Genomic DNA, 14804 nt, shown 5'->3' on the forward strand with positions numbered 1-14804 from the left:
TTGTTTCTTACGTCCCCCCACAATCCACTGACTCACCAGATTGCAATAATCCAGAGCCCTCTTCCCAAGTCCCATCACACCGAGCAGGGCTAGGACCATTAGTAATTCTCACTCATTAGAGTTAGGTCTGGGTATATCAGTGTAACTATACTACGAGCAAGAAGGCAGGGTAAAAGGAGGGTTAAGCTATTAGCAAGAAAGAGAGCAAGTGCAAACCAAACTGAGCTGCTTCTGTTTAATTGTTTATTTGAACATCAAAGAGGTTGAGAAAATTGTCTACAGGTTCTTGGGTATCCCACCAAATTCTTTACTTCTTAAAGGTGCAAAAGAGGTTTACATGTGTGTTTCATTTAACAAAGCAAGGCAGCAACAAAACAAAATTACATCAAAAAACAGTATGCATCAGCGAAAGAGCAGAATAATCCAGCCAGCACATCATGGCAGCTGAGCCTCCTCCCATGAAACAAAGACTCTACGTGGAAAGACTGTGTAGAGTATACCAAAAAAAAGCATCATTATCTGAAGCTGTGAGAGACATAGACTGGCGTAAAGTCGCTTGTTAATTCAAGTCTCTGTGACCAAGGACCTCTCTTCATTCACAGAGGGGTCAGTTGTTGGTGGCACCTGGTTTCTAGTGGGGATTGTGTGTTGGTTTTCCAGGTACTCTGCTGTGCAGCACATACACGCTGAGGACGGGCTTGGATCATGGCAGCATTTACATATTTTAAAAGTTCAGGCACATTTGGATGCAAAAAAGATAATAGAAATTTTTTTTCTTTAATCTCTGAAAGAGTGCAAAATTGAAATGCTTAATAAAGGCAGCAATCACTTATAAAATAATCTCCAATGACTTAAAAATAGCCCACATTTTTAATTAAGACAGAGAAATACAGCTAGAAACAGAAGAAAATTGCGATAATGGAAAGATGGATATTTGGTTCTCACAATTTAATTCATTTGACTCCAGTTGAAAATATATTAAATTTCTGGGATACTGGCAAAGAAAAGTATGCAGTAAGATATGTGTCCAACTCCCAGGACTTGCTCAAAATAGAACAATGATCAATGAATCAAAGCATATAATGACCAGACTGATTTAAAAAAAAAAAGGCTAGTTTCCCTTTGCAAATTTGCCAGTGGGTAGATAAGACATTGATCACAGCATCCATAGCTATCTAATCTCATTTTTTTGAGAATGGGCAGGTCCTAGAAATAGACAACTCAGTGTTGGGAAAGTCATTATGAATGGAAAATTGTTTTGAATTGTTTCCTCTCAAGTGATGCTGCCTCAAATCCTTTTTGGAAGTGGGCATAGTATAAATCCTAAATAAATACATTTCATTTAGTACTTTAGACCAATGGTTTATAGTATAGTCATTCTAATGAATACCAATTTCAGTATAAGAGCTGTCCTCCCCACAAACCAACTCTTCCCAAAGGAAATAAAACAGGGGGAAAAACAATGTCACATTGGTGTATTTAAAGCTGAATTATAAATGTGCGTGTATGTGTGTGTGTATATGTGTGTGTGTTTCCTCTCTCTCATAAGGACATGAGCTTTAGCTTTGCTTCAAAGTGGATGAGGCAAATCAAATCCAAGACTGCTTTTCCTCAGGGGCAGGCTTTAGCAATGAATGTTGGGTATTAGATTTGTTGTTTTGTTTTGTTTTTTTACACCCTCTTGTTACTCTATGATATCACTAAACTATCACTCCATTAAGTCCATAGCTAGACTGTGGTTAAGAGAAAATTCGGCCCAGCTCTTAAGTTAGCTTTGTTTCTCCAGAAAATGTCTTGCCTGTCTGGGCCTGAAGCAAGTCCTGTTTTTCCTTTCCTATTTCTAAAAGCCCTAAAACTACCTTTTTCTAAGTGACTGTCCATTTGAGCAAGTTATCTGAATGTAGTTTATGGGGCACAGTTTTGATGGCAAACCCTTAATGTGCATTTTCCTAACCTGCCCTAGAAAGCAATAAGCAATTGACAATCATTGTATCATCCCCCAAAAGAAAATGAAGAAGCAAATCCTACCTTCCCACCTATAAATTTCCCCAGAAAGAAAACTACTAACAATGGATCTCCAGTACATGCCTGAGTAAGGAAGAGCAGCCGAAACTAACTGTCATTCACTCACTAGTTGCCATTTCATTTAAGGCCAGGAAGAAATTTCTAAAATTGTTCAAGACTCAGATATAGCAGGCTAATAATGAGTCCATCCAATTTTTTCTTCCCGTCTTGAGCTTAGTGGGATCTTGACATGAATACAAACTCTTTGGATGAGCTAAGTGAAATCCTCCACTCTATTTCTGTTTGGTTACAGCTGGAATTAAGTCATCTATAGTCCTAGGGTAGCTTTTTATTTGTTTTTGTTTTTTTGTTTTTTGTTTTTTTAAAAAGGAAATCCAAGTATAAACATTAAAAAGAATCCACCATCTTAATGGCTACTGTCCAGAAATATCATTACTAATATTTTGGTAAAAGCAAAATTAGCTGCCCTGAATAGTCTTCCTTCTCAGGTCTAGGCTCTGCTACATGAGATTGACCATTTTCCAACATCTAGCAATAGGCACCGAGATTCATGCTGCTTTTGTCTATTATGGATATAAAAATTGATATGAAATGTGATTTTCATGTAAATGAACAATCACCAGGCCTTAAATGACAGCATACACAATAAGGTAGCTTGAAGAGTATCTAAGAGCTAAACATTTTGTTGGTTGGTTTTTCGCATGGTAACTCAGTCAACCAAAATCTAGAACACAATCGCTACATTCAATCGTCTGATAAGCAAGTGATGCAATTTAAAAAATATATTACATTATATAAGGTGCTTTTCCCCACACAAAATGACAAAAAAAAAGAAAAAAAATATATTTTGTGAACAAATTAGTGATGTAGACAAGTAAAATTGCCTAGAAAGTTAAATGCACATACATATACCAGAAATCAACATTGTTTTGTCCCTTCCCATTTCCCAACACTTCCATCATGGCTCACACTGGGTGCCTGGAAATAAACATATTTTAATTTGCTTTACATACTACATGTATGATGAGAATCCCAAGCAGCTGATCCTAATTATGATTTGCCAAGTAATCTCTCAGTTCTGTTTTGAATCTTAGACTATGGGCCTATTAGGGAGGAAGGTGGTTAACAGCAAATGTTTTTCTTAGTGCCCTGGGTCCATATGTGTCCTATTTGTTGTGAAATGACAATCCCTTGTGCTGCAATCTGACAAGGTAACAGTTCCTGTAAAGGCTGTCCTAAGGTTGGGAGATCATTTCTTTTTTAAGTTAATTAGAAGGATTCCTGTGGCCCCGGGGCTAACTTCTCATTCTTGGCTTATGAAACAAAATGGGCCATGGAGAAGACGTTTTCTAGGCTGAACTCTGGGGAAAAAAACAAGGAAATACAATTGATAAAGTTTTGGCCAAGCCCTTCCATTCTTTTCCAAATGATCTAACCTAAGGCATCTAAGCCTTCAGCCTGACTACATGGGCACTACCTCCCCACTCCAGAAGCACTAACTTAACAGACAGTCCTTACAAGCTAAGTGTTCTGGGGACACAGCCAGGCTAGTACTGCCTCTCTTGACAAGATAAGATCATTAAGACCCAAGCTGAGCCTGCCTAAGGAAAATGTTGAAGAAATGTAAGGGACAATGGGCTTGCTCACTCGTGACTGGGTAAGCTTAGTGCTGAGTTTGAACTCAGAAAACCCAGAAAATGTGTGACTGAAGATTGACACACAGGTCCAGTTGTTCAGCTCTATCCTCTTCCTTCTTGTCTATTTCTCCCTGTTTCTCTCCTGGAACCTTTTAATGCCTGGATATAGCATTTTGTGAATAGTTAGCTAGATGTCTCTGGCCTAATGAGTCATTGTACCTTCTGTGGAGTCTCACATACTTCCAGGAGATAATCTACATGAGAGGAGACTTTTGCTATTCATAAAAATCCAAATTGTTCATATGGAGCTCTTTGGTCAGCAAATGAGACTCCATGATAGGGCAAGTCCTGAGGCCAACCTCCCACCAGTTTTATTAAAAGTCATCAAGAAGGTTTAGACTACCAAAAAAAAAAAAGTAGGAGGGGGAGTTTAGTATATGGGTGTTCAATAGGGACAAACTTGCCTGTGACTATTAGCAATGGCAAATATGAATTAACCAGAGACCACTGCCTCAAATGCAAAGCATGTATCCTCTAGAACACTGTCTTCAATGATGCAGTTCTCAGCAAGCCCTAGCATCTGATGCATTAAGCCCACAGAGCTTTGGCAAAGAGGATCAAAATATAAGACTGGATGCATCTGGTATTGCTACAGAGGAAACAAACAGATAATCACAGGAACATTTTACTATCACCATGCAACAGAGCAAAAGCTGTAGAATATAACTTTAATAAAAATGATACATTTCTATAGGAATATAAGAGTAGGCTATAATTAACCTGTGACCTATCCTTTCCTAAGCCAGCAGTTAAAGAACCTCATTGAAATCTGTGTGAGTGGCTCATTCTTAGAGCCAGTCATCAAAAGACATGTGTTTAACAGAACTGTTACCTTCCTCCCTTCTAGGTCAGGGCTTCAACATGGCTTTAAAGCAAAGGGCCAATTGAGACCCAACTCTTAGGCTGAGCTCAGTCATGAAGAGCTTCAGGAATCCTTAAGCTAATTAATGCAGCAAAGGGGGTAAAAAGAGCCATCGCAAAAAATTACAATTAACTTGGCCCTGGAATCTCTGTTGGCTATTTGCAACAATTGAATGTTTGCTGTTGAGAATGGTAGCAAGCAAATGAATGGCCACTCATACTCAAAATCACTGGTGATGGATGCATACTGGAGTGTGTATATATGGCATTATTTAGCTTAAGTGATGCATGAAGTAGGTATTATGCTGCTAGGATTCTCAGAACCTCCTGGGATCTGGGACTCAGGAGCTCTTAGAGTGTGGTGGGGAAACTCTCCTCATCCCTTGTGATATAATAGGTTTGCAAGGAATGCGATGAAGTTGACGCAGTTGCTAGCTGGTTTTGGTTGTCTTCCTCCATAGAGGCACCCCCTCTGTTTGCTGGTGCATGTAAACGGTGAGCATCCAGCATCTCCAGGAGCAGGTCATAGAGTGGGACCACATTCTTGCACTTCATGTTGTACAGGTGCTCCATTCCTTTGTTGCTGTGGTTTCAAAGGAAAACAAATCGATGATTATGACTTTAGCTCAGCAACTATCCTGATCAATTAATCAATGAACCAACAAGCATATATTTAGTGTCTGCTAAATAGACCAGCTAGCCAAGAATAGAAAAAGGAAAGCCAAAGTTACCTCTACTAGCCTATCTTAAACCTGGCCCAGCCCTTAACTCCTCAGACTTTTTCACCTTGACCTTCCAGGTACCATCTCTTTTGATTCAATTCTCCTTTAAGTATTATCTTTGTTCATTAGCTGAAAATGGGTGAAACTGGTTGTTTAGTTAAAGAGGCTGGAAGTAGGACAAAGATTAAGCTTTACTTAGAGTGCGCATGAGTAATGGCCTCATTAATACTAACTTCTCCACCCAGAGGGGAGCAATAGCACAAAACTAGGCACAATTCATATGTTAGTGGGAGGAGAGACGTGTGATGAAGGGGGAGTATCAGGAAGGTGGTAATGGGAAGACCAGGGACCAATCCCGGCTCTGAAGGGAGGGACTAACTGCCTAAATAAACGTCCCTTTGTTGATTTCAGTTTAAGTTTTGTTTCTTAAGGGAGGACAGAACTCTGCGTGGTGTGTTTCTAGGGGAGCAGTGAGTCGCTGAACCACATTCTCACCCTGAGTTTATTCCGGGAGTCGGCTCATTACGAGTGAGCTCTTTTCATCTTCTATATGTGTTTTGTGTTTGTCTGCTTAGTAGTGTCAGTTGTGTCCAACTCTTTGTGACTCGGCTTGGGGTTTTCTTGGCAAAGATACTGGACTGGTTTGCCATCTCCTTCAATATATGTAGTTTCCCATAATTAGAATGTGAGTCCTTTGAGAGCAGTAACGATTCAGTTTTTTTGTATGTATTCTCAGCCCTTAACACAATACTTGTACGTAGTAACAGCATAACAAATTTTTTTTTTAACTTCGTGCCATTCCATCATTAAATTGCTGTGAAAGAGAACTAAAAAATCCTGAATAATCAATAAATTGTAACCCTTTTTTGCTCCCCAACTCTAGCTCTTTCCTCACAAAAGAAATCCAACCAAGAAACTTCTATAGCTAATCTTTAGCTATAAATTGCATCACGCTAATAGAGCAGCAAGGTGGTACAGTGAGTAGAGTACCAGGCCTGGAGTTAGGAAGACCTCAGCTGTGTGACCCCTGGGCAAGTCCCTTACCCATGTTTGCCTGAGTTTCCTCATCTGTAAAAATGAGCTGGAAAAGGAAATGGCAAACCACTCCAAACCCCAAAGAAAACTCCAGTGGGGTTACAGAGAGTTGGTTATAACTGAAATGACTGAACCACAACAAAATAGAGCAGAAAATATTATTAGTTGTCAAAAATCTGGCAAAGAACTGGAGAAGTACCTTTGAAAAGTAGAACCCAAGTGTTATCACCACATCAGCCAAAATTCAATTTCCTAAATTGTTTTGTTTTGTCATTTTAATTAAAGTATTGTCAAATGCCTTCTGGGCCTTGCAACTTTCTTCCTGGTAGAAGCTAATGAATCCCATTCACAGTCAAGTTATATTTAGTATAAGCCTTTTGAGAAACTGCATATGATAGGGGTCAAGTTGCAACCCAATATAGTTTGTAGGCTAGATGGTCATCAAAATACTATTTCATTTTCTTTCGTATCCTAACATTTAAGGCTTTAAACATTTCCTGTAAGTGCTGGTTGTTTGTGGCTTTTCATAGAATCCTGGCAAAAATTCCTAAATCCTTATTTCCCAACTCCATAATCCCCTTACTTATAAACTGTATTTGGAATGAACAAAGGTTGCATTTAGAGTACAGATCTATATCATGTAACTAACTAATTAGACATCTTTTAAAAGAGCCAGAATGGACAGCTAGGTGGGATGACTCCTGGCCTGGAGTCAGTAAGACTCATCTTCCCAACTTCAAATCTGGCCTCAGACAATGTGTGAAACTGGGCAAGTCACTTAACCCTGTTTGCCTCAGTTTCCTCATCTGCAGAATGAGTTAGTGAAGGAAATGGCAAAGCACCCCAGGACCTTTGCCAAGAAAACCCCAAATGTGGTCACAAAGAGTTGGACACTACTGAAATGACTGACCAATGACAAAAAGGTCAGAGAAACAGCATGGCTTTTGGAGCCAAGAAGATGGATTCCAGTCCTGCCTCTGACACATACTGGCTATATGAGTCTGTCCAAATCACTTAACTTCTGAATCCCAGGCAACTCTCTAAGGCTAGTAATAGAAGAAAAGATGCTAATGTCCTCTGGTAAAGGAAATTTTCTTTTCTAATAGTTACCTAGACCAAAGAAGACACAAGTTTAATTCCTAACTCTAAAAGTTCCAGAAAGATATTAATAGTATTGAAGCTGTCCTTCCAGGTACAAACAGGAACTATATGCATGATTTCCACCATATTCCTATTCTGGTGTAAGGAGGAAAAAAAAATTGTACTTCTTTCAAAGCTGAGGTCAATGTCTCGAAAGGTATATTTTGGAAAAGAACATTTAATTATGATCCTCCTTCCCTCACCTACTCCATCCCTTTCCAGTACCCCTTATCAAGAGAAGCAAAATAAGCTAGGATTCACCAGAGTCAGAAATTTGTGCTGAAGCAAACAGCCCTTGGATGGTTTTCCATTTCCTTCTCCAACTCATTTTGCAGAGGAGGAAACTGAGGCAAACAGAGTTAAATGATTTGCCCAGGGTCACACAATGTCTGAGACCAGATTTGAACTCAGAAAGATGAGTCTTCCTGATTCCAGCCCATTGGCATTCTCTTAGAATAAATAGGGACCTCACAGGTCATTTAATCTTGTACTCTCCAGGCTATTGAATGCAGACTTGGGGACTGTGGGCCTGCAAATCTAGCCTCATGGGCTAAGAAATAGAAGAGACTTCAAAGCTATCTGGTTTAACCCTCATCTTACAGTTGAAGGAGCATCCATTTGTATGATGAATACATTAAAAAGCAAATATTCTGGACTATACAAACTTAGCACATATGTGTATCACTCTTTCAAATCTATCTGGATGCTATTTTGATTAAAAATAAAATGCACATTCATTTCAAAATCTTACTAAATTTATAGTGGCTTTTTGCCATTATACATCTTCTCAGTCAACAAATACTAATAATGCAGTTCTTATTATTGGAGGGCTGTGAAATTTTTTGATGTTAAAGAGGAGTCCTCACACTCAAACTGATTGGAGTCAACAGCAATCACCTCTGCAATATTCCTAATAAGTGGTTTGCTTGAAAACCTCCAGTGAGGTGGAACTCATTGCCTTCTGAGATGGCTTATTCCACTTTTCAATATTTCTACTTTTTAGAGATTGCTATATCAATCTGAAACCTGTCTCTGAAATTTCCACCCACTGTAACTATTCTTGTTCCCTGAGGCCAAATGGAATAAACTCTTGATAATCCCTCTTTTATTGTGACAATGGCAACATGGCATGTGGCAACACTCGAAGATCACCGTTTTGCCCCTCCTTAGTCTTCTTTAGGATAATTATCTTTTTCATTAGTTTCATATTAGTTTCTTTCAATGAATCCTTAAATAACATTGGCTCTAATCTCACATCTTTGTTATCCTCCTTTGGATGCACTCCAGCCTGTAAGTGATTTTCCTAAAATGTGGTTACCAGAACTAAACCTTAGATGTGGTTAAGTGCCCTTTTGAGCCTCTGTTGAATCAGTAAACAAGGGCTAATAATGCTTGCAGCAAGTTTCCTCCATCATTGTTAGGAAGAAACCATTTATGTAAGTGTGAGCTTATTATGATTGATTACTTTCACCTCTTGGATTTCAGCTGGCTCTTCCTTCTTTCAGAAATTCTTTGGGAATCAAAAGAAGTTCTTTCCCCATTTCGTAATAGAAAGCATTGGTGGTAGATTCCATTTTTCCTTAAGTCACAGCTCAGGAAAGTTCCTCAGGGTTCAAGTGGACTATCATTTACTTAACATCAATTATTTGAGCCCCTACCATATGCAAAGTACTACGTTAGGCACTATGGAGCTTACAAAGATGTTTACAACACAGTCTGCTCTCAAGAAGTTAACAATCTAATTGGCATTAGGGATACTGAAAGGTGAGGCCTTAATAATGTTTCCTTTCTTTTCCAGGACAGTCAAACAGACAAGTCTTTGCCCCTTTTCTTCAGAGTTTCTGGAAAGGGGAAAAGAATTTATGACTCTAGGATATTCTTTTCCTAGTGATCCAACAATACATATAAAATATTCTACCCAAATGTGTTTATCTACCTTATAACCCCATCACTGCTGAGCTTCTCTAGCTTTTCTAAAGTCTATAATGAAGAATTAAAATACCCTCCTTCTTTCTGACCAGTTGCAATCTTCACTGATTGTAGTTGTATCTCATTCAACCCCTGGGCACCGTAAGAGGAAGACTTTTTGGATCTAGGGCTTAGAACAGGCTACTGCCACCTTCTGATATAGTATATACTTTATTCTGATGAGATAGGGCTTTCCTCTGCCAATATTGATGTCAGTGGAGTGACTAACCATTCTAGGACTTTCTGAAACACAAAAACCAAATGTAAGTGGTGAAAAGGGGAGATAGGGGCAAATGTGTGGTCACAGTAAAGGGAAGAAGAGTGTGCTTCCAGCAGTTGCATGGACCTAATGGGTCAGCTAATAGGTATCTGACTAGCATCAGGCTTGGCAGCTTTATTGGCTGCCATATCTAAGATCAATCGTAAAATCATCACTAAGTGCCTACTATGTGACCAGCACTGTGTTTGGCACTAAAGATGCAAAGGCATAAACAAAACAATCTCTCCTATCAAGGAACTTTCATTCTATCATGAAAAAATATGCAAAGAAGAAGAAGAAGAAGAAAAGAAAGAAAGAGAAAGTGGAAAAATTGTGGTAGAGAAGGACACTGGTAACTGGTAGGATCAAAAGGCTTCATGTAGAAAGTTATGCATAAGGAAGGAAATTAGAGATTGTGCAAGGAAGAGGAGAGGAGGGAATGCTGGAGAGTTGAGTGCTTGAAAAGGAGAAACATAGAATAAGCCTAAAAATATAGGTTGGATCTAGGTTGTGAATACCTCAACTATCAACTAGGAGTTTATATTTGACCTTAGAGATAATAGGGAGATAACACATTACAGTGCTTAGATAGCTGGCCTTGGAATCAGGAAGACCTTGTCCCTAACACATGCTAGCTGTGTGACCTTGAACAAGTCAATTAACCTCTCACTGTCCAGGCAACTCTCCAAGTTAGAGAACTGTTGAACTGCACTGATAAAGGAGTTTCCTCACCTAGAGCCTCTTATAACAATGAAATCACAAGTCTGATTTTTAAAAAGAAAGGTACTTATTCCCTACTTGTAGGTCTTCTAGTAAAACTGTATGTGTTTCATATATATATAGCTATATGCATGTTTTCTTACCCATTAGGATAATAATAATAATGCTAATGATAATGACATTTTATAGAGCTTTATGCTTTACAAAGTACTTTACAAATATTTCATTTTCTCTTCACAACAATTGTGTGAGGTGGGTGTTATTATCCTCATTGCACAGATGAAGAAATTAAGGCAGACAAAGGGTATGTGACTTATCCAGGGTCACACAGCCTGAGGCTGTATTTGAAATGTGATGTTCCTTGAGTTAAAGCAACATGTTTTGTTGGTTTTTTTTAACCTTTTCTTTTGTATCCCCAGTGCTTAGCATAGTGGTTGGTCTATAGCAAACACTTAATAAATGATCATTGAATGACTGACTTCACTATTATATTGGTCATGCTTCAATATGAAGGAAGATAAGGAAATACAGGGTATCTGGAAGCTCAATAAGCTACCTACAATTCCAACTTTATGCAGCTCAGCATATGGGACCAGCAAAGACAAACCATGGTGAGAACAGTTCTCTCAAGTTAGTAATGGCCTTTTGTCAAGGGAAAAACTGGAGAGAAGATTTTATTTCTGCAACTAGTACCAATGCAGTGAACTACAGCCCACCGAGGTGTCCTACCTCATGTGCCTGATGTGGGAAAGAATCAGGAGGAGCTGAGCCAGACGCCGGTGCTGTTGTTGCAAAGAGAGACCAGCTTTGGCCATCAGGTGAATCAAAGTATCGGTGATCTTATCCAGGACTCGGTGAATGTGATCTTTTTCTTCCAACGTCTTCAAAGTGCTGGAGAGAAATGTATACACTCCTAGAAAAAAAGAGAGAGAAATCCAACAGAATGTGAGCTCTAGGGTTGGTTAAATGTACTTACATCAAGGCTTTATTTAAAAACTGAGTTAATTTCTTTTTATATCACCTTCATTTCCAAATATATCCCTCCTCCCTTCCCTACTCAGTAAGCCATCACTTGAAAAAAGAGGGGAGGGGAAACATGCAGCTTATTAGCAAAGCTAATCAACACATCAACAGAGTTTGACAGTATCCTCAATGTTCCATACCCATAGCCTTCCAATTCTGCAAAAAAGGGAGGAAGGTACATTTGTTTATCACTTCTCTGTGCCCAAGCTTAGTCATTATAATTACACAGGGGTCAGTTTCATTTTGTTGTTTCTGTCCCTTCCATTTACATTCTGGCAGTCATTGTTCCATTAGTATTTTATGTCTTCATGATTTTATTGGTGTGGATGCAACCACTCCACACCTTATTAGATCTAGAAGTAGAAATGACCTTAATGGTCATCAAGTCCAACCCTATCATTTTATAAATAAGGAAACTGAGGCTCAGAAAGAATAAGTTACTTAAGATCATATGGCATCATTGGGTTCAAACTAGAAATGAACTTAGAGGTCATGGAGTCCAAGTACCTCATTTGATACATGAGGAAATTGAGGTAAAGAGAGATGAAATGACTTGCTCAGTCTAACTTATCAGAGAGCTAATAAATGTCACAGATTATAAATTGCAGGTCTGAGATTCAAACCCGGGTCCTTTGCCTCCAAACCCAGCCCACCTTCCACACTATTCTAACAGTCTTTTTGAGTTGCTGTGTCTGGAGAGAGAAAAAAAAAGTGTCACCTGGTGACCAACCTTTTGGTGATTGATCCTTTCTGTACTCAGCTAATGGCCCTATGACAAAATACATACAGTCGATTGTTGGGCCTGTACTCGAAGACATCCTGCATTGGCAAGTCCAGTAGGAACTTACATTTGGACTACATAACCTTCAGGAACCCAAGGACAGCTCCCTTCCATAAGGTAGAATCACAATAAGACTTTAATGAAGAGATTAAATATAGAACAATTAAATAGGTTAGAGATTGGACCTGTGATTTCATTGGCATAGGGAACTTCTAGGTGTGGAAACTCTTGCTGCAACTTATCATCTTAGAGTTGTTTAGAATACTGTGACTTGTGGTTAAATGACTTGCTCAGGGTCACTCAACTAGTATGCATTGGGGTGGGACATGTACCCCAGTTTTCTTCTCTTTCTATCCACTGTGATACACTGGCTCTCAGAATAGCTGAATATTCAAAAATCAGTAGTAGACATTTCTATGTTTTAAGATTTTCCTCTTTCTGTTTAAGTTTTATTGAGGTTTTTTTTTTATTACTCTCATTTCCCAATGACTTTCCACCCACTAAAAGAACTCTCCTTTCTAACAAATAAATTCAGTCAAACAAAATGAATCAATGTGTTGGCCATATCTGAAAGTGTATTCTTCATCCTACACCGATAATCCACCACCTCTCCGCCATGATATGGGAACCGTGCTTCTCCATCAGTCCTCTGAAATCATAATTCATACCCAAGTTGATCAGAATTTTGGTCCTTTTTGAAAAAAAATCTTTTAGATGCTCTCAGAGAAACCCAGAAAGACTTATATGAGCTGATGTAAAGTGAAATGTAATGAGCACAAAGTAACAATAATATTGTAGCTGTGAATGACCTAGCTATTTTCAGTAAAACAATAATACAAGACAGCTCTGAAGGACTTATGATAAAAAATGCTATCAATCCCCAGACAAAGAACTGATGGCGTCTGAATACAGATTGAAGCATACTTTTTTTTTACTTTATTTTTTCTTGAGGTTTTTTTTTTTTTGTTTGTTTGTTTTCTGTCTAAGTTTTCTTTCACAACATGACTATTACGGAAGTGTTTTGCATGACTACACACGTATAACCTATATCAAATTGCTTGCTTTCTCAATGAGGGTGGGATGGGGAGGGAGGAAAGGAGAGAATTTGGAATTCAAAGTTTTAAAAATGAATGTTAAAACTGTTTTTACATGTAACTGGGGAAAAACAAAATAATAAATAATTTTTAATCTTTTTTAAAAATTTCCATTTCATTTTATTTTCAAACTAAGATTTGCCTTCTGTTTCTCCTACCCCTCCCTCAAATAACAAAGTTATCTTAAGACTTTCAAAGAGTTTTGAAGTATCTTATTAGGGAGGGGAAAATTAAGGAAGTAGCATTATCGGGGCTCTTCCCCCCTGCACAGAAACAAGAAAGTTTAGAGTTCCTTCTGAATGAGCCAGATTTGAAAATGAAGACTTCTATTGAAAAATTCCCAAAAGGGAATGTAAATATCTGTCATTATACTGGAAAATCCCAAAGATCACAAGCAGGTTTCCTTTGGTAAACCATATACTTTAAGACTATAAAGACCATACAAGTCATATACCATCTGATAGACATGTAGGAAGGTGTTAGGGAAGACAGAAAGTCATCTGTTGAGAGCAGGATAGATGCAATCCAAGGGTAGCAGGAAAGCTCGTATAAGACCTGCTTGAACTAGTCCATCCTACTTAATGATTCTCATTTCTTATCATACCTCAGCATACACCCTCTACTCTAGTCAAGAAATTCTCCTTATTCTCTTCCTCCTCCAAAACTTGTATAGGTTCATATTGTTCTGCTTGTAGGAAAAACTTTGCTCTTGGAATTTATCAAAACATGGGAATGTTTTGACAATCCATTAAAGTGACCGCTTGAGGCCTGTATCCTCCACATACATTCTCTATGACAAATCAGTACCTATTCCTAATTTTTTGGGAGGATGTGAAAAAGGTAGGAGTGTGTCATTCCCTGTTATATAGAACCACACTGATTCCTTACAAATTAGCTACAATTTCAAGTCAGTAGGAAGCCAAGATACTGTGACTTCCTAAATGGTCTCATGGGGGTCCTTCCTCTTTAAGATCCCTAAGCCTTGCAAAGACTACTTGCATGATAGTTGGGCCTGTGAACCCCACAGGATGTCCAATATATCTGATGTGTACATAGTATTTGTTGTAAGGAAGGATGTTGGGAAACAGTTATGTTTCTCTCCAAAGTATAAGTCTCAAGGAATCTACTTTCCTCCTTTATTTAATCAACTATTCAATCAGCAAACATTTATTGGGTAGCTATTACATGATAGACATTCACTTTCCACCCAAGCCTGCCTTCTCTACCTCTTGATTTGTAACTGCAGTTGGGTTGAGCTATTCTGGTTATATTGCACATAATCTGTAGGCCAGGAAAAAGGAAAAATATACCTACTCTCTAGAGAGGAGTCCATAGTAAATAAAGTACAATTACCTAAAATGAAAAATGACCTTGAAAAAAAATCCCCTACCAACTACCACATGCACAATGAAGATCTCAAAGGTCAATAGAATAGCATCTCCTTTGAATTATAGGATCCAGGGGCAGGTAGGTGGCACA

At 38.5% G+C, this 14804-nt stretch overlaps 1 protein-coding gene across 5 annotated transcripts in view; it reads right to left on the reverse strand.

The window, feature by feature from the left end:
- Window positions 1-229: 229 nt before the first annotated feature.
- Window positions 230-14804, reverse strand: part of ESR1 (estrogen receptor 1) — a 455293-nt gene continuing 440718 nt past the window's right edge. For all 5 annotated transcript variants that reach the window (XM_027857990.1, XM_027857989.1, XM_027857987.1 and 2 more), the window contains 2 exons: window positions 11157-11340; window positions 230-5166 (listed from right to left, as the gene is read on the reverse strand). In XM_027857990.1, the coding sequence (XP_027713791.1) occupies window positions 4935-5166; window positions 11157-11340 (416 nt within the window). In that variant the 3' untranslated portion in view covers window positions 230-4934. The remainder of the gene's footprint in view (window positions 5167-11156; window positions 11341-14804) is intronic.

Source organism: Vombatus ursinus, unplaced genomic scaffold (assembly GCF_900497805.2).
Source record: "Vombatus ursinus unplaced genomic scaffold, bare-nosed wombat genome assembly UNPS02012602.1, whole genome shotgun sequence".
In the NCBI taxonomy this organism is placed as follows: domain Eukaryota; kingdom Metazoa; phylum Chordata; class Mammalia; order Diprotodontia; family Vombatidae; genus Vombatus; species Vombatus ursinus.